At 39.3% G+C, this 21352-nt stretch overlaps 1 protein-coding gene across 1 annotated transcript; it reads left to right on the plus strand.

Annotated features, from left to right (window-relative positions):
- Positions 1–5968: 5968 nt before the first annotated feature.
- Positions 5969–20876, plus strand: pelo (pelota mRNA surveillance and ribosome rescue factor). The gene is made up of 12 exons (XM_061909472.1): positions 5969–6196; positions 9063–9155; positions 12934–13084; positions 13384–13474; positions 15693–15856; positions 15922–15982; positions 16046–16207; positions 18123–18243; positions 18307–18378; positions 18450–18524; positions 18599–18630; positions 20748–20876. Exons 1-12 carry the CDS (start codon positions 6156–6158, stop codon positions 20837–20839), a joined length of 1155 nt encoding a protein of 384 aa, XP_061765456.1. The 5' UTR covers positions 5969–6155; the 3' UTR covers positions 20840–20876.
- The last annotated feature ends 476 nt before the right edge of the window (positions 20877–21352 follow it).

Raw genomic sequence — 21352 nt, forward strand, 5'->3', positions numbered from 1 at the left:
CTCAGTGACCGTGTGAGCAGCTTTGATTATTCCAAAGCCACTTTTTAACTTCAATTGTAAATGTAATGTAATCTGTTAAACTTTTCAAGTTTGTTGTGAGGTTTTTCCATTCCTTTAGGGCTTTATATGAAAAGGCTGATTGTGCCAAATATGTTTTACATCTGGGTATGCTACACTGCCCCCTGGTGGAAGCTCGCATGTTTCTGGTTGCCACAGCAGATGTAAACTGGACAAAGTGCTTAAGTGGCGCTGGTGCTGTGTTTTTTTAGGATTCAAAGGGCCATTCGTATTGATGCTAATCTTTGAATATTAGCTAAGTCTAACAATCTATATTTTTGGAGAACTAAAGAGTGATGGTGGTGTTGTGGTTTTCGGTCAAGAATTTTGAGCGATTGTTTGGTACAAAGTTTCCAATGGCCTCAGAGTCATTTTGCTTGCCTGCGACCAACATGTTAGACAATAATAAAAATGAGACATAATCATTGCATTAAAATAAGTTTGAGCTGCCTCCAGTGTTAACGAATTCCTGATACATTTGAACGTTTTTATGTTGTATTTAAGACTCTGGCACATCTGTTTGATGTGTTTTTTAAAGCCAAGTGTTGGGTCTAAAATGACACCCAGGTAACGATATTCACTAACATTTTGTATTATCTCCTTATCAACCCGTATATTTGGAAAGGATGACATTTTATATTTATTTACAAAATACATTGTTGCCATTTTCTTAATGTTTAATGTAAGACAAGAGTCATGTAGCCATCTTGCCATCTTCTCCATGGCTGCTGTAAGTTTTCTGACAACCGTTTCAGCGTCTTTTCCCCAAGTATAAATAACCGTGTCATCTGCATACATCTGATATTTACATCCTCACATACAAAAACATCAAAAACATGCACGTCCCTCCTTCATGAACCCTGCCCCGTTTCTATCATGGGTTTGTTTGTTGTGCTTGAAAAGCAACACCCACAAAAGAAGAATGAAGGAACGAAGGAATGGAAATAATTTATGACCGACGTTGTTATGACGCAAATACCCAACCTTTCCTAATACATATGCACTTGTCCGTAGGTGGAGCAGTAGATGGATGATTTCAATCATCTGTTTGTGGAATGTGAGAGTGTACATGTGCTTTGGGAGGAGCAGAGATTGGCTGAGAAACAAGGGTGTGGAGTTGTCCCCATTCTCTATAGAAGAGATCAAATTTGGTATTTTTATAAACGACTGAAACATAAAGATGTTTGTCAACATCATTATACGCCAGGCAAAATTTTAACAATACTGAAATAAACAGCAAAAAAACAGTGCAATACATTTTCATGACATGGTCACTACTGCCTAGTTTCTCTTAATACATTCATATGTTTACTGCTAAATGATAAATGGGTTGTACTTGTATAGCGCTTTTCTACCTTCAAGGTACTCAAAACGCTTTGACACTACTTCCACATTTACCCATTCACACACACATGGAGGGAGCTGCCATGCAAGGCGCCAACCAGCACCCATCAGGAGCAAGGGTGAAGTGTCTTGCTCAGGACACAACAGACGTGACGAAGTTGGTACTAGGTGGGATTTGAACCAGGGACCCTCGGGTTGCGCACGGCCACTCTCCCTCTGCGCCACGCCGTCCCTACTGTTAAATTGTTATTGTTATGTTTTCTTTTTCTTTTTATTGTTGTATTTTATATTTTATTTCCATTCATACCCTTATTATTTACTTTTTACTTTAAAAATCGACCTCAATTCTGTACCCTGCTGCTGGAATTTTAATTTTCCTGAGAGAACTCTCCTGAAGGAATCAATAAAGTACTTTCTATCCATCTATCTATCTATCTATCTATCTATCTATCTATCTATCTATCTATCTATCTATCTATCTATCTATCTATCTATCTATCTATCTATCTATCTATCTATCTATCTATCTATCTATCTATCTATCTATCTATCTATCTATCTATCTGTCTGTCTGTCTGTCTGTCTGTCTGTCTGATTGTCTATCTATCTATCTATCCATCTATCTATCTATCTATCTATCTATCTATCAATCTATTTATCTATCTATCTATCTATCTATCTATCTATCTATCTATCTATCTATCTATCTATCTATCTATCTATCTATCTATCTATCTATCTATCTATCTATCTATGTCGATTTATGAAAGTAAAACCTACATTTTCTAATTGACTTAATGGTTTACAATTATCAATCAAATTTAGGAGAATGATGAATTGTACAAACGCCCTTAAATTGATATCCCTGTTAAAAAAACATTTAACCTCTTAAGTCCCAAGCTGTTTGTTTGCATATCTTTTTTATTTATTTATCTTTGTTATTTGGGCTTATTGGACCCTAATTAGAATAAAAACTAAGAATCATATTTTTATATGATGTACTTAGTCCATAAGTAACAAACGTGTACTTCATGTTGAGTGACATGCTAATTCTTATTTTTACACTTTTTTCCCCCCCCAAATTCCATTGTATGTTATACTCTTCTGACACCACCAGAAAGCAGTATAAGTCTCCACATAAGGGCCATAAGACCCCAATTCAGTAGTGTACACCATTTTGGAAATAAGAGCTAAAAGGTGCTGTCCACGCATGTGGACAACTAAGCCTTTAGAGAAGGGGTCACCAACGCGGTGCCCGCGGGCACTAGGTAGTCCGTAGGGACCAGATGAGTAGTCCGCTGGCCTGTTCTTAAAATAGCTCAAAGAGCAGCACTTACCAGTGAGCTTCCTCTATTTTTTAAATTGTATTTATTTACTAGCAAGCTGGTCTCGCTTTGCTTGTCATTTTTAATTCTAAGGGAGACAAAACTCAAATAGAATTTGAAAATCCAAGAAAATATTTTAAAGACTTGGTCTATGTAGAGTTTGCATTTTCTCCCCTTGACTGCGTGGGTTCCCTCCGGGTACTCCGGCTTCCTCCCACCTCCAAAGACATGCACCTGGGGATAGGTTGATTGGCAACACTAAATTGGCCCTACTGTGTGAATGTGAGTGTGGGCGACTTGTCCAGGGTGTACTCCACCTTCCGCCCGATTTTAGCTGAGATAATCACCAGCCCCCCCCGTGACCCCAAAGGGAATAAGCGGTAGAAAAATGGATGGACGGATGGTCTTCACTTGTTTAAATAAATTCATTCATTTTTTTACTTTGCTTCTTATAACTTTCAGAAAGACAATTTTAGAAGAAAAAAAACAACCTTAAAAATGATTTTAGGATTTTCAAACACATATACATTTTTACCTTTTAAATTCCTTCCTCTTCTTTCCTGACAATTTAAATCAATGTTCAAGTATTTTTTTTATTTTTTATTTTAAAGAATAATAAATACATTTTAATTTAATTCTTCATTTTAGCTTCTGTTTTTTCGACGAATAATATTTTTGAAATATTTCTTCAAATGTATTATGATTAAAATTCCCCAAAAATATTCTGGCGAATCTAGTAAATCTGTAGAATCCAATTCAAATCTTATTTCAAAGTCTTTTGAATGTCTTTTAAAATGTTTGTTCTGGAAAGTCTAGAAGAAATAATGATTTGTTTTTGTTAGAAATATAGCTTGGTCCAATTTGTTATAAATTATAACAAAGTTCAGATTGGATTTGAACCTATTTAAAACATGTCATCAAAATTCTAAAATTAATCTTAATCAGGACTAATTACTAATGATGTTCCATAAATTCTTTTTTTAATTTTTTCAAAAAGATTCGAATTAGCTAGTTTTTCTCTTCATTTTTTTCGGTTGAATTTTGAATTTTAAAGAGTCGAAATTGAAGATAAACTATATTTCAAAATTAAATTTTCATTTTTTTCGTGTTTTCTCCTCTTTTAAACCGTTCAGTTAAGTGTTTTTTTTTTCTCATCATTTATTCTCTACAAAAAAACCTTCCGTAAAAGGAAAACAAATAATACGACGGAATGACAGACAGAAATACCCATTTTTTTAAATATATAGATTTATTTCATAAATGTAAATTGAGCAAATTGGCTATTTCTGGCAATTTATTTAAAGGCCTACTGAAACCCACTACTACCGACCACGCAGTCTGATAGTTTATATATCAATGATGAAATATTAACATTGCAACACATGCCAATACGGCCTTTTTAGTTGACTAAATTGCAATTTTAAATTTCCCGCGAGTTTCTTGTTGAAAACGTCGCGGAATGATGACGCGTACGCGTGACGTCACGGACTGCAAGGAAATATTAGCGCTGCACCACACACAGCTAAAAGTCATCTGCTTTAATCGCATAATTATACTGTATGTTGGACATATGTATATTGCTGAATATTTTGCAATTTGTTCATTTAATAATGGAGACTATAAAGAACAATGCTGTTGGTGGAAAGCGGTGGATTGCAGCTGTCTTTAGCAACGAGACACAGCCGGTGTTTCTTTGTTTGTTGTAAAGCTTTAACACAGAGCGGTCAAGCGAACATGATTTCTCTACGTCAACCAGCATGTTTTTGGATGGGGAAATTGTGATATATATCTTACCGGAGACATCAATGGATTATTCGTCGTCCTGCAGCAGCTGTTATGTCAAAAAAGGCAGCTGTGAGCTTGGCTCCTCTCTGAGAAACTGCGTGTTCACCGCAGCCATCCGACCTCGAAGTGTGTCTTTACAATCTTTAAAATCTCACTAAAACACTATTAAAACAATAAGCAGATAAGGGATCTTCCAGAATGATCCTAGTAAATGTGTTTGATTACATCTGAAACGCTCACACTGCCGCCGCCCAGAGCCGTCGCTTTTTTTTCTTCTTCTATTCCTTCACTATCAATATCCTAATTCACGAATCTTTCATCCTCGCTTAAATCAATGGGGAAATTGTCGCTTTCTCGGTCCGAATTGCTCTTACTGCTGGTGGCTCCCATTATAAACATTGTGAATATGTGTGGTGCCCTGCAACTCGTGACGTCACGCACACATACTTCCGGTAAAGGCAGGGCTTTTCTATTAGCGACCAAAAGTTGCGAACTTTATCGTCGATGTTCTCTACTAAATCCATCCATTTTCTACCGCTTATTCCCTTTTGGGGTCGCTGGCGCCTATCACAGCTACAATCGGGCAGAAGGCGGGGTACACCCTGGACAAGTCGCCACCTCATCGCAGGGCCAACACGGATAGACAGACAACATTCACACTCACATTCACACACTAGGGCCAATTTAGTGTTGCCAATCAACTTATCCCCAGGTGCATGTTTTTGGAAGTGGGAGGAAGCCGGAGTACCCGGAGGGAACCCACGCATTCACGGGGAGAACATGCAAACTCCAAACAGAACGATTTCGAGCCTGGGATTGAACCCAGTACTGCAGGACCTTCGTATTGTGAGGCAGACGCACTAACCCCTCTTCCACTGTGAAGCCTCTACTAAATCCTTTCAGCAATATTGCCATATTTCTGCTGAAAGAATTTCTACTAAATCTTTTCAGCAAATATATGGCAATATCGCGAAATGATCAAGTTTGACACATAGAAAGGACCTGCTATTCCCGTTTGAATAAGAACATTTTATTTCAGTAGGCTTTTAAGTGTGTATCAAACTGGTGGCCCTTCGCATTAATCAGTACCCAAGAAGTAGCCCCTGATTTAAAAAATGTTGGTGACCCCTGCTTTAGAGGATGATTTAGGTTGCCCTTTTTGTCTTTATTCTTTTTTTTCTTATGTTTTATTATTATTATTATTATTATTCATTAATCTATGTGTATTTTCTTTGGTTTTCTTTATTTGATTATGACAGGTGAATTATAAATGCAGGTTTGTTGTTCAATAAAAAATAAAATAAAAAAAAAGGAAAAAAATAAAACAAACATATGCACTTGTCCGTACTTGTGAACGAGCGTAACGTCACCCACAGCCTTTTCAAAGGGCGTGTTAATTGTTTATGTCAATAAAGTTTGAAAAGCAAAAAGTAAAAATACCGAAATACCCGGATGTTTATTTACCTCATCCATTTTTTAATAGAAGACAGGCTAGCGCGTCATCGATACATGAGCATGTTTGGATTTAGCATCCATTCATTTTCAAGTTAAGAGATGATTTAAAAAAGCTAGTTTTAATGATGACGCTGAACACGGATTAGCGTGTGTACATCGTATATTTGCAGGTGTACAACATAACCAACCATGAAGCTACTTCACAGGGATATTGAAAAAGACAACACCGGGTGAGTAGCCGAAGTTAGCCGAGGAGCTAGCACGATGTGGCCAACGTAACGTAGCTAGCCTGCCTGCTACTTTTTTAACAGCTGATTCCCCCACGTGCCACGTAAAGTTTGTTGACATTCAAAACGAGCACGTAATTTACGTGTAATAACCGGGAACACGCTTATTTATATAAAAAAGACGTCAGTGTCAACTAGAGAATAAGCGGTAGGAAACGGATGGATGGAATACTGAACCGCAAACTTTCGAAGGATGGCATCGCATGTTGTGACGAGGGGTGTCAAATGCCAGCCATCCATCAATTTCCTACCATCCATCCATCCATTTCCTACCGCTTATTCCCTTTTGGGGTCGCGGGGGGCGCTGGCGCCTATCTCAGCTACAACCGGGCGGAAGGCGGTGTACACCCTGGACAAGTCGCCATCTCATCGCAGTGCCATCACAAATAGACAAACGACATTTACACTCACATTCAAACACTAGGGCCAATTTAGTATTGCCAATCAACCTATCCCCAGCCCACTTCCAATTTCCTACCGCTTGTCCTTAAAAGTTAACGTAACAATGATTGTCACACCAACACTTTGTGTGGTAAATTTAATCTCTGCATTTGACCCATCACCATGTTCACCCCCTGGGAGGTGAGGGGAACAGTGGGCAGCAGCGGTGGCTGCGCTCGGGAATAATTTTTTGGTGATTTAACCCCCCAATTCCAACCTTTGATTCTGAGTGCCAAGCAGGAAGGTAATGGGTCCCATTTGTATAGTCTTTGGTATGACTCAGCCAGGGTTTGAACTCACGACCTACCATGAATTTACCATGAATTGATTAATGTGGCCCTGCCCCAAGTGAAGGAGTTCAAGTACCTAGGAGTCTTATTCACGAGTGAGGGAAGAGTGGATCGTGAGATCGACAGGCGGATCGGTGCGGCGTATTCAGTAATGCGGACGTTGTACCGGTCCGTTGTGGTGAAGAAGGAGCTGAGCCGGAAGGCAATGCTCTCAATTTACCGTTCGATCTACGTTCCCATCCTCATCTATGGTCATGAGCTTTGGGTCATGACCGAAAGGATAAGATCACGGGTACAAGCGGCTGAAATGAGTTTCCTCCGCCGTGTGGCGGGGCTCTCCTTTAGAGATAGGGTGAGAAGCTCTGCCATCCGGGAGGAACTCAAAGTAAAGCCGCGGCTCCTCCACAGCGAGAGGAGCCAGATGAGGTGGTTTGGGCATCTGGTCAGGATGCCACCCGAACGCCTCCCTAGGGAGGTGTTTAGGGCACATCCAAACGGTAGGAGGCCACGGGGAAGACCCAGGACACGTTGGGAAGACTATGTCTCCCGGCTGGCCTGGAAACGCCTCGGGATCCCCCGGGAGGAGCTGGACTAAGTGGCTGGGGAGAGGGAAGTCTGGGCTTCCCTGCTTAGGCTGCTGCCCCCATGACCTGACCTCGGATAAGCGAAAGAAGATGAATGGAGATGGATGATTAACGTGGACCCCGAGTTAAACAAGTTGAAAAACTTATTCCGGTGTTACCATTTAGTGGTTAATCGTACGGGGAATATGTACTGTACTGTGCAGTCTACTAATAAAAGTTGCAATCAATCAATCAATCAATCAATCAATCAATCAAACCAATTTCAGGGTGGACACTCTAGCCGCAACGGGTCGCGGGGAGTGCTGTAGCCCAGTGGTTCTCAACCTTTTTTCAGTGATGTATCCCCTGTGAATATTTTTTTTAATTCAAGTACTCCCTAATCAGAGCGAAGCATTTTTGGTTGAAAATAAGAGATAAAGAAGTAAAATACAGCGCTATGTCATCAGTTTCTGATTTACTAAATTGTATAACAGTGCAAAATATTGCTCATTTGTAGTGATCTTTCTTGAACTTTTTGGAGAAAAAAAAAGATATAAAAGTAACTAAAAAACTTGTTGAAAAATAAACAAGTGATTCAATTATAAATACAGATTTCTACACATAGAAGTAATCATCAAATTAATGTGCCCTCTGTGGGGATTGTAATAGAGATCCATCTGGATTCATGAACTTAATTGTAAACATTTCTTCACAAAAAAGAAATCTTTAACATCAATATTTATGGAACATTTCCACAAAAAATCTATCTGTCAACACTGAATACTGCATTGTTGCATTTCTTTTCACAGTTAATGGACTTACATTCATATTTTGTTGAAGCATTATTCAATAAATATATTTATAAATTATTTTTTAATTGTTGCTATTAGAACATTTTTAAAAAATCTCACGTACCCCTTGGCATAACTTCAAGTACCCCCATTTGAGAACCACTGATGTAGCCTATCCCAGCTGCACATGGGCGGAAGGCAGTGTACACCCAGGATAAGTCGTGTGTCAAATTGTTATTTTTTTTTAAATCAATTTAGTCACGATTTGGATTAACCATGAATATTCACAGAATGTTACTCACTTGCATAATACATATTTGCTTAAGACAGGATCCCAATATTTGTACACAAAAGCAATTGTATTATCAGATTGTCATGCAGGAATATTTTTAAATGTTTTACTTGAATGCATGTCATTTATTTGCTCGCCACTGGTGACAGTTTTAAGTAAAGTTCTTTTAAGGCTGGATCATGGAGTAATATTTGCCAGGGAGGACACCAGTTGGCGTCTCCTCACTCATTTCAGTTTGACGTATGCATTGATCTCATCACTTGACTGTATAACGGCGATGGTAAAATGGCTTGTACGGTCCAAATAAGTTGCATGATGTATCCAAGAGTGTACATGATTAATGCGTTATTTTTTGTGATTCAACACAAAGGTATGATTTTGACAGCCCTGGTTGTGACACATCATGGCTCACCTGTCTAACATCTTTCTCAGCCAGGTGACTCTGATGCCAGAGGAAGCAGAGGACATGTGGCACACCTATAACCTGCTGCAAGAGGGTGACAGCTTGAGGGCCTCCACCATAAGGTACTGACAACAATACGACTATTTTCATGCCCTACGGCAGGGCCGTTCAACTGGCAGCCTGTGGGGTAAAACCTGTCAAAAGATGTCGAACCAGTCTGCAAGTTCAGTTCATTATTTGAGAGCATTTTAAGATTTTTGCAGCAGATTCCTTAACACACCAGAGCGTTGTTATGTATATGTATGATCCTTGGACTTAGGTGTTTATTTTGCCATGGGTCCTTGAAAAACAGCAGTGATCTTTTCTTATGCAGGATGTTTGACATATTTTCAGTGGTTTTTTTTATGACTATGTTATCCATTTGGGTAAGGTGTGGCAGAACCTTTATTAAATACAATGCCCCTTAAAATTTACAGTGTTAATCTGTTCCAAAGGATCTGTCGAAAAAACCAACACCATTTTTCCCAAATTATGCGTTCTATACACTAAAATGTTAACTCAAAACAGATTTATATGGAGCTATTATAGTTTAACATGTACATGCAATCACTTTTACCTTTTATTGAACATTCTTGTTGGCAGAGACGGCGGTGAGTGGCAAGGGAGGAAGGAAAGCACCTCCATGCTTCACTACGCCATCTCTTTCTTGAATTCAGCAGTTTTTTTTTTTCCCGACCTATTTATCAAAGTGCTGGCTGGCACTCTTGTTATATCCAAGACCACGGGGACAATGACTGTGTGATCACACGACTTTGTTTACATCAATGGATGCATTAGCATGCATGCGCAACAGTGCTCTACTGCACAACACATCGCACTGTCGGGAAGGGCTACACGATTTTGAGAAAAAACTTAATTGTGATTTTTCTCTCTAAAACTGCGATTCAACTTGAGAATTTTATATTTTGTACATATAGTGTATAATGTAGCCCGGAAGAGTTAGGGGTGCATGGGATTCTGGGTATTTGTTCTGTTGTGTTTATGTTGTCCTACAATGTGTTTGTCATTTTTGTTTGGTGTGGGTTCACAGTGTGGCGCATATTAGTAAGAGTGTTAAAGTTGTTTATATCACAACCCTCAGTGTAACCTGTATGGCTGTTAAACACGTATGCCTTGCAGTTGCCAACGCGCTGTGTCAGCAGCAGCACACTAGTATAGCATAGTATAAAAGCAGACGCGACAACATTGACGAGAGGACTTTTAAGGCATTGCCATCACAGCACGCCCTCATTATTGTTGTCTGAGTGAGAATCTGAGAATGTTATCCTGGGGAGACTTCTGGGAGAGGCACTGAAATCCGGAAACCTCCCGGAAAAATGGGGGGGTCGGCAAGTATGCAGATGAGCCACATCAGAGTGATCAAAGAGCCGCATGCGGCTCCGGAGCCGCGGGTTGCCGACCCTTGTTCTAGAGTATTTATAGTAGCCAGCGAGAAAATCTGTTTTTGACGTGATTGATTGTAAACAGAGGAAATATAATAGCCGAGGGGGCGTGGCAACTGGATAGAGTTGCCAAATGGGAAACATTTTCTATGTTCTTTACATGAATGTTATCGAATATTACATAACATTTTAAATAATGATAATGTTGGTAAATTATCTACTAAAAAACAACACATTATGTGGTACATTATATGGGACATGTAAGTGTCAAAAAGACAGCCAAAATAGTTTGGTAGATGAGAATAAATCTAAGGGTAAAACATAGTTTAGAAATTCACCCAATGGCAGGTAATGTTGTCTTGATTTACCAAATTTTCTTTCGGGGCTGGCGTGGTAGCACTTGGTGCCAATTGAAATGTTCCTCTTTTTTTCGTCAGTTTTCCTCTATTTTTTCAATGGGTGCTAACATGTTTGGTGATGGAAGATATGTGACTTTTAGACTGTCAATCAAAACATTCTTGTCTGAATGTGCCACACTTGAGAACAATATGCAATAATTTACTTCAATAAATATGTTACTTTTAGGGATGGCGTGGCGCAGTAGGAGAGTGGCCGTGCGCAACCCGAGGGTCCCTGGTTCAAATCCCACCTAGTACCAACCTCGTCACGTCCGTTGTGTCCTGAGCAAGACACTTCACCCTTGCTCCTGATGGGTGCTGGTTGGCGCCTTGCATGGCAGCTCCCTCCATCAGTGTGTGAATGTGTGTGTGAATGGGTAAATGTGGAGGTAGTGTCAAAGCGCTTTGAGTACCTTGAAGGTAGAAAAGCGCTATACAAGTACAACCCATTTATTTTATACAGACGTGAAGTGAATTATATTTATATAGCGCTTTTACTCTAGTGACTCAAAGCGCTTTACATAGTGAAACCCAATACCTAAATTACATTAAAACCAGTGTGGGTGGGACTGGGAGCAGGTGGGTAAAGTGTCTTGCCCAAGGACACAATGGCAGTGACTAGGATGGCGAAGTGGGGATCGAACTTGGAACCCCCAAGTTGCTGGCAAGGCCACTCTACCAACCGAGTAGAGCTTTTGTCTACATCAAAAATAAATAAAAACTATACAGTGTTTGTAATGTAATCATAATATATAATAATAATGCAAGTACCCATGTAAGAGGATATAAACTTGATTCTCATTACTGTAGAATTGTTTACATTCGTACTGTATTGGAAAGTAAATAACTTTGTTACCCTAAATGAATAATGTGCTCATTTCTGTGAGCAAAATTGAACTTAAATCTTAATCTTAAAGTGCATTTTTTTTAACAGTTGGAAAAACTAGGTCGGACATTGTGTTTTTGTTTATTGCTTTTACAGATCAAGGCGTTCTCGCTGTTTCATCCCCGTTGATGGGCTCATATAACCTATCTGATTTGAAGCTGAAATATCATAATCATATTTTTTTCCCTCACAATTTGTGTTATTTTGCAGAACTTTACACTGGCGAGTTGCAAGACTTTCTGTCTGTGTTTCCTGTGTGTGTATAACTGGCGCGCTGCTGTCCACCCACCAAGACAAAGGCCCACTGCCTTCAGTTAATCCGACTAAGACGAAGAAATGTGAAGCTCAAAATTTCTGATTGGCGAACGTGTCTTGTCACTCAAAAAAAACCTCAGCCTCTTGCGTTATCGTATCGCACTCGTTAAAACTTTGATGATGATTCGATGTCGATTAATTGGGCAGCCACACTGTTGTGACTCTCGCAAATTCCTTGGTAACCCCTCCTCCCCTTGCGAGGAAGTTCAGTTTCTTCCATGAAGGTGCCAGTGCAAGACCAGACCCTTCACAATCTTTGTAAGACCTATGGTTAGACCTAATTTAATCACTGTGGTGCGTTCAGTGACACTGTGGATACACAGACTCTTAATTAAGGCTCTTGTTGACATGGACTTTCTTTGGCCCAATAGTGGCTAATTTTGCATTCAAGAAAAAAACTCAGAGTTTGACTTTTTTTTCACACACAATGTTTAATCGTAGGAAAACCAAGACCATGTACGGAAACCGAGGCCAACTTGCGGTGCCAATGTACTTCGAAAACCGAGTTACGAGTGTAGTTGGATTGCCTAAATCAGTGGTTCTCAAACTTTTTTCACCTCAGAAAACACTTGGCTCTCCAAGTCCTGCCAAAATGACCAACATTAAAATACAGTAGCATAGTAGGCCTAAGTATTTATTAAAGCAAAGTGGAGGTTTCGTTTAAAAAGTATATTTCATTTTTTTTGTCCACTGTAACATTACACACAGTTTAAATATTTAATTGATTCTTTGGCGTACGACTAGACAAGTTTGCGTACAACTAGTTCAATCGCTGACCTATATCATTAAAATGATTAAAAAGGGAGTCAATATAATACTATGCTCATTACTGTGTTTTGTTGTCGTTCTTCACCAACAGAAAAGTACAGACAGAATCCAACACCGGAAGCGTGGGCAGCTCCAGAGTTCGGACTACCTTAACGTTATGCGTGGAGACCATCGACTTCGACACACAGGCCTGCCGACTGAGAGTAAAGGGGACCAACATCGAGGAGAACCAGTATGTCAAGGTCTGTGTTTGGCTTTAATAATGAGGACTAGTTTCATAAGTCCGTTCAAGCACAACAGCTTCCTTAAATAGGCACAAACACATTTAAACTACTCACAACAAGAATGTAAACAAGTTATTTAGTGCCTTCTCATGTGGTCTGCTATGACAAAGTTCCCTGAATGCTTGTAAAAGGTGTAGTGTGCTCTGTCAGGAGGAACGATATGTTTATTGTTGTGGTTGACTGGTGCTGAATGAGCAGTTACACACCACTACAATCGGCAGTATAACCATAGTAGTGACACTTCCTTCACTCCTCAGATGGGGGCGTACCACACTATCGAGCTGGAGCTCAACAGGAAGTTCACCCTGGCTAAAAAGAGCTGGGACAGCGTAGTCTTAGCCAGAATCGGTAAGCAAACAGCACCATAGTCCTTTCAGCTAAGTCATTGCAGTGTAATTAATATTGTTAAAGGGGAACTGCACATTTTTGGGGCATTTTGCTTATTGTTCACAAATATTATCAAAGACGTGACCACAAATTGAATTTTGTTAATGCATATGAATTGTTAAATAAATTAGTTCAAAAGTCAACTTACAATGGAGCCTATTGGAGCCGTTCAATTCTGCCTGTAGAGCTCCTAAAAAAATCCAAACACATCCAGTAGGGTTTTATATACATGTTGTAAAAATATATGTAATGTAGCAACAGGCACATTTATAATAACATTTAATATTAACTAATTTTGATCATTTTAAGCATACGCTGAACATTAATTAAAAAAATGTATCACAACTTTTTCTTTTTTTCTTCATCACTGAGTTCTGCTCACTGCAGACTTTATGAGAGCCAACAAACATAATAAAAAATCACTTACTGTACAAGGGGAGTGGGGAGACAAGCGCTTTTCGTGTCTCCCTCCTAAAATGGCTGTCAAAGTGTCCCAATTTGTTGGATTATATTCTCAGCCATCTACTTTTCTGATGAGAGGCATGATTTATGATCTACAAAAAACTTCTAGGGAACTTAAGGAAGCGAGAAAGAAGCAGACCACTCTGATGTAAACATAGGGACACACGGTAGTGATCACGATGCCGCTATAAAGTTTGTCTGCGTTAGAGCGTATAATAACAATATCACGAATACTCGGTTAATATTTAAACCAAGAAATGTAAATTGAGTTTTTTGGCGCTTTTTGAATGGTTATTTATCCATTTAATGTGCGGAGTAATGGAGCTGTTATCGGCTGCGCTCTGAGCTGACTTTTCTTTACGTCTGTTTAATATTTAGAATGCAATAATAAAAAAAAAATGTCTGTGGTCATGTCTTTCAGAATGATTGTGAACGATAGGCAAAATTCCAAAGAAAGTCCAGTTCCTGTTTAAAGGAGTTCTCTTATGCAGTCTGTTGGTACTTTTATATGTAGTTGGGATCCCCATAAATAGTGAAAATGGGAAATCAAACAATATGGTGGAGATATTTATAAAACATTCAGGAGCTGTTAGGAGTTTGAGACAATTGTGATGTATTTTCTCTAAGTTACATCTCTACCAGTTATAGTACAGGTTTACCGGAAGAGCTCTGCGTGAGCAAGTCCGCCATTTTTATTCAGTTGAAGTCAGTTATTTCTTTATCTTGAACCTTTTGTGGGGCAGACTGGCTTGTACATTTTTACACATTAAAGTTTTTTGTTTTTTTTTCACGTGAAAATACATTTAAGTAATATAATGTATAAATACAGTGTAATATGTTTGGGAGGGTTCTAATCTTTTTATGGCTGTTAAGTAGAGGAGACACGTACATCAGCATGGATCAACCTTAGCTTCCTTTTTCAACTTACATGTAAGCAAATACGTCACATTTCTTTGGTATCAAAATATGTAAAATATGGATACATATTTTGATTCCGAAGGAATAGTGATTGTTAAAGGACCGGAAGTGACGCTGTGGCGAGTTGAAAAATAAAGCTTGCGTTCGTCCACGCTGATGTCCGTCCGTGCCTCCTCTACTTAGTGATGCACCAAAAATTCGGCCTCTAAAATACCCTGCTCACCAAAACCAGATGTTGTAATGATGTATCCACTTCTGCTGGCGACTGCGTCTTTCCCCGCGCTCACGAATGAGGAAGCTCGCCGAAAGCTGACGAAAAAGTCTCATTCAGGTTGCATTGCTGTTTAGACTGAAGTTTAAAAAGATCAGATTCCAATCGGAATTGGACTACCTTCTAATGTGACCTGAGTCTGGTGTGCACTTTAAAGCACTTAGACAGGCAAAAACATCAGATCCGTATCACTTGAGGGCAGAAAAATCCGATTTGGTGTGCAGTGTAAACGGCGCCTTGGATAAAATTGTGTACACAAATAAATTTTATGAAGCAGACGGAAACATAAACTTGTAGCTGAAAGCAGAATGGCTAATGACTAAAGTACTGAAAACAGCTGAGTAGTTCAGTTTTTTTTATACAATTCCTAACTTTCTTTCACACTTAAATTAAAAGACCGCTTGTACGTTTAATGAAGGCCACAGTTTGACGCCGGAATGAATTAATTCACTTCACAATTCCAATTGAGGGAAATATCAACTTTGAAATGTCACAGCACAAAGTGAGTTGACCGTTGTTCTGCCGCAGACGAAGCATGCGATGCCACGCAGAAGGCAGACGTGGCGGCGGTGGTAATGCAGGAGGGTCTTGCCAACCTGGTGCTGGTGACGCCCGCCATGACGCTGCTGCGTGCCAAGGTGGAGCTCACCATTCCTCGCAAGAGAAGGGGCAGCTGCACCCAGCATGAAAAGGTAGCTAGATAGGACTTCCACTTGGGAGATGGTCACATTTTTGAGAGTGACTTGTGTCTCTGCAGGCTCTGGAGAGGTTCTACGACGCAGTAATGCAGGCTATACTGCGCCACATAAACTTTGATGGTGAGACTCTTTTTATATACGACAGCCGCCTTGTCAAGTTGTCATCTTTGCCTTCTTTCTCAGTGGTCAAGTGCATCCTGGTGGCCAGTCCCGGCTTTGTGAAGGACCAGTTCATGACGTACCTTTTTAAAGAGGCTGTGCGACAAGACAACAAGCTGCTGCTGGAGAATCGACCCAAATTCATGCTGGTCCACGCATCATCCGGTCACAAGTACTCGCTCAAAGGTTGTCATTGCAGATTATATTACTTTACATTAGCCAGTCTCGTGTGCTTAATAGAACCAAGTTCAAATGCTCTAATCCAACATGTTCAAAGAAATCTACCATTGCCAGTTTTCACAGATGCCAGTAATGCATCGGAAAATCTTGCGGATTAAGCGTTGTAATAAAACATTTTTTCAAATGTACTTGACCATATTTCATAGAAAGACTACTAATCTTACAACAACTGCATTATCGAAATAAACTGAAACTGATCTGAACTGATCTCACGTTTCGATTCGATTCCGATTCTTGGGGTGACAATATGAATCAGAATCGATTCTCGATTCAACACGATTCTTAATTCATATAAATTCTCGGAATATATTATTTGGGTTCAAAATATAATTAAACCTTTCAAAAGGGGTTAAAAAAACCCTCATCTTGGCTTATAACGCATATGTGCGGAGAGTCAGCACCGAGATGGCCTGAAAAACACATATATATTTTAATTTATTTATTTCTAATCAATTTTTGAAAATTATAAATACAGCATTTTTCGGAGTATAAGTCGCACCTGCCGAAAATGCATAATAAAGAAGGAAAAAAACATATGTAAGTCGCACTGGAGTATGAGTCGCAATTTTGGGGCAAATTTATTTGATAAAACCCAACACCAAGATTAGACATTTGAAAGGCAATTTAAAATAAAGAATAGTGAACAACAGGCTGAATAAGTGTACGTTATATGATGCATAAATAACCAACTGCGAGAGGTGTCTGGTATGTTAACGTAACATATTATGGTAAGAGTCATTCAAATAACTAAAACAAATAGAAAATGCTATAAATTTACCAAACAATCTGTCATTCCTAATCGCTAAATCCCATGAAATGTTATACGTCTAGTCTCTTACGAGAATCAGCTGAATAATATTATTTGATATTTTACGGTAATGTGTTAATAATTTCACACATAAGTCACTCCTGAGTATTAGTCGCACCCCTGGCCAAACTATGAAAAAAACTGCGACTTATAGTCCGAAAAATACGGTAGATTTTGAAAAAGTAGAATCTGAATAAATAAGACTAACCATAGGGATGGGAATTGATTTTTTTCCAGCACATCTAGTATTTTACATGTATACATATTTAAAGAAATTATTTTGTCATTGAAAAAATTGTCAAAGGTTTATTTGTATTTTACTTTCTTCCCCAAAATTAAAAAAAAAAAAATCAATTATGAAAATAGTGTCATAGGATTATTTTACTCCCATAATATATTTAGGATAAAATGAAAAGCAAAAATAAAACTAAGTACCGTATTTCCTTGAATTGCCGCAGGGCATATAGTATGCGCCTGCCTTGAATTACTGCCTGGTCAAACTCGCTTCGCAAAATAATTAGCGCATGCTTAGTATTACTGCCTGGTCAAACTCGTGACGTCACGAGTGACACTTCCCCTGTCATCATTTTTAAAATGAAGGACGCTGATTTCAATACCGGTTATTTGAAATCGCATAAAGGGATGAAGATTAAGAGCTATTCAGTAGGATTTAAGGTCCAAGCTTACATCACACTCAAATTTTTACTGCATGCCTTTGGTAAGTCCCGGAGTGAGAAGAGGTTTTAAAATAATTAGTGCCCCGGCAGCAATTCAAGGGAATACGGTATGTTTAAAAACACACATAGGGTTTTTTTCAAATGTAAAATAATACTTATGGGGGATTAAATACAAAATATGTAAAAACAAATGTATAGATATGAAATATTGTTATATTGATCAAAATAAAACTTTTAAGACATGCATTTATTAAGGCCTTGAAATATGATTATTATATGCAAATCTTTTTTGTTTATTGTATATTTCTTTGAATTCCGTTTTTATGTATTTCCTAAGCAACTGTAGCACAACTTTTTTTTTTAAATTTCCCCTCAGAAATCCTCTCGGACCCCACAGTAACAAACAGGCTGTCTGACACCAAGGCTGCTGGAGAAGTGAAAGCCCTGGAAGACTTCTACAAGATGCTCCAGCATGAGCCTGACAGAGCTTTTTATGGGTTAGACCTGTCACGATCACGCAGGCTGACACAAATAATCAACTATTGTCTGCTTCCTCACAGGGTGGCTCATGTGGAGAAGGCTGCAGACGCCCTCGCCGTCGACACTTTAATGATCAGCGATAAGCTGTTCAGGTAGGGGAGACGCAGAAAAACTCTTCACATGCTAGGACACCTGCAAGGTACTATTTGTCTCGTCTGCGCAGGCATCAGGAAGTCTCTAGCAGGGCTCGCTATGTCCGCTTGGTAGACAAAGTAAGAGACAGTGGCGGCAATGTCAGGTAAGAACCCTCTATTTTGTCCTGAGCCTAAAAGATGGGATTGGCGCAAATGTTTTTGTTTCCTCTTCACACAGAATATTCTCCAGCCTTCACGTCTCGGGTGAACGTAAGTTGCACAGAACAACAAGCCTACTTTCAAATAACTCCTTTGCATTTTTTTCACTATAGAAGCACACAATTGAATGCTAACTTCTTTGCGGCTTTAGATCAAAGTTGTCCAAACTATGGCCCGCTGACATCTTTAATTTGGCCTGTGAGACATCATGACTTTAATAAGGACACTTACTCACAGGGAGATTGCATTTATTTTAATTTTGATGCTGCTATAATGTTGCCATCTTTTGGACAAAGTGTGTAGTTCAGGTCAATGATCTTTAATTGCTCTATGTGCACAGCATATACTTCTATGACCCAATGTATACGATCTTATTTAGTCATGGTGCAAAAAAATTAATAAATATATATATATATATATATATATATATGTATATATATATATATATATATGTACACACATATATATATATATATGTACATACATATATATATATATATATATATATATAGCCAAAAGTATTTAGCCACCCTTTCAGGTGTCCTAATCACTTGGTCTGACCACAGGTGTATACAATCAAGCACTTATGCATGGAGACTCTCTACAAACATTTGTTCGAGAATGGACCACTCTCAGGAGCTCAGTGATTTCCAGCGTGGAAATGTCATAGGATGCCACCTGTGCAACAAATCCAGTCGTGAAATCTCCTCGCTCCTAAATATTCCAAAGTCAACTGTCTGCTTTATTATTATAAGAAAATGAAAGAGTTGGGGAACAACAGCAACTCGGCCACAAAGTGGTCGGCCACTTAAACTGGCAGAAAGGGGGTCAGCGAATGCTCAAGCGCATAGTGCAAAGACTTTCTGCACAGTCAATTGCTACAGAGCTCCAAAGTTCATGTGACCTTCCAAATTAGCCCACGTACAGTACGCAGAGAGCTTCATGGAACGGGTTTCCATGGCCGATCAGCTGCATCTAAGCCATACATCACCAAGTCCAATATAAAGCGTCGGATGCAGTGGTGTAAAGCACGCTGCACCGGACTCTAGAGAAGTGGATACATGTTCTCTGGAGTGATGAATAATGAATTTCCATCTGGAAATCTGGTGGACAAGTCTGGGTTTGGAATTTGCCAGGAGAACTGTACATTTCGGACTGCATTGTGCCGAGTATGAAAATTGGTGGAGGAGGAATTATGGTGTGGGGTTGTTTTTCAGGAGTTGGGCTTGGCCCTTTAGTTCCAGTGAAAGGAACTTTGCATGCTCCAGGATACCAAAACATTTTGGACAATTCCATGCTCCCAACCTGGTGGGAACAGTTTGGAGGGAGCCCCTTCCTCTTCCAAAATGACTTTGCACCAGTGCACAAAGCAAGGCCCATAAAGACATGGAGGACAGAGGCTGGTGTGGATAAACTTGACTGGCCTGCACAGAGTCCTGACCTGAACCCGATAGAACACCTTTGGGATGAATTAGAACGGAGACCGAGAGCCAGGGCTTCTCGACCAACATCAGTGTGTGACCTCACCAATGCGCTTTCGGAAGAATGGTTGAAAATTGCTATAAACACACTGTGCAACCTTGTGGACAGCCTTCCCAGAAGAGTTGAAGCTGGAATAGCTGCAAGAGGTGGACTGACATATTGAAACCTATGGGTCAGGAATGGGATGGCACTTTAAGTTCATATGTGGGTCAAGGCAAGTGGCCAAATACTATTGGCAATGTAAATGTAGTGTATATCCAACCAAAAGAAAATGTCAACAGACATGGTCACGCATAACAGAACCTGCTCACTGAACTTTGTGGAAATTATAAAAAAAAAAAAAAAAAAGTCTACTCACCATAAAAAAAAATATCTAAATCACACCCATTAAAAATCAATTACAGAGCATGATGGGGAAAATGCAAAACACTCTCCACACTTATCCATGTTTGGAACATTTTAGCTGCTTGCTATTTCTGAATGATTACAAAACATTAAGAAGGTTGACACGGAAGTAAACAAGGCAGAAGTCGAACTTTCACATACTCTTAGTATCCAACTATATTATTAATTATATACCGTTACATCAAGACAATATGTACATGAATGTGGAGGCTGTGTATATATATATATAAAATACTGTCCTAATACTTCAACATACATTTTCTTGTTTCCCCTTTCGTTAGAACTGACTCAGCTGAGCGGTGTGGCAGCCATCTTGCGCTTTCCTATTGCCGACTTTTCAGAGGGAGAAGACAGCAGCTCAGATGACGATTGATGACAGAAATATTGCTGATTAAAAGACACAAATTCAATATTGACTCTTTGGGTATTGCAATAATATCAGGTGCAGTCCGCCAGAAGAAACATTTTCAAAATGACAAAGCTACACAAATAGCAACATATTGGTTCCTCGCCAGCAAAAATGTCCTCCCACATTTCTGTTCACATTTATCTTTACACAAACCAAGCATTTTTAATTGTTATTGATTTGAATTTAAAATGATTTTACCTGCCCTGCGATGAAGTAGCGATTTGTCCAGGGTGTAACCGCCTTCCACCCAATTGTAGCTGATAGCCACCAGCGCCCCCAAAGGGAATAAGCGGTAGAAAATGGATGATTTTCCCTTCAAAGCATGCAGCAAGAGTTCTTAGGTTTTTGCATAGAAACCCATGGTACTGAAATGCCATCCATTTCTACCGCTTATTCCCTTTTGGGGTTGTGGGGGGCGCTGGTGCCTATCTCAGCTACAATCGGGCGGAAGGTGGCGTACACCCTGGACAAGTCGCC

Source organism: Nerophis ophidion, linkage group LG08 (assembly GCF_033978795.1).
Source record: "Nerophis ophidion isolate RoL-2023_Sa linkage group LG08, RoL_Noph_v1.0, whole genome shotgun sequence".
NCBI lineage: Eukaryota > Metazoa > Chordata > Actinopteri > Syngnathiformes > Syngnathidae > Nerophis > Nerophis ophidion.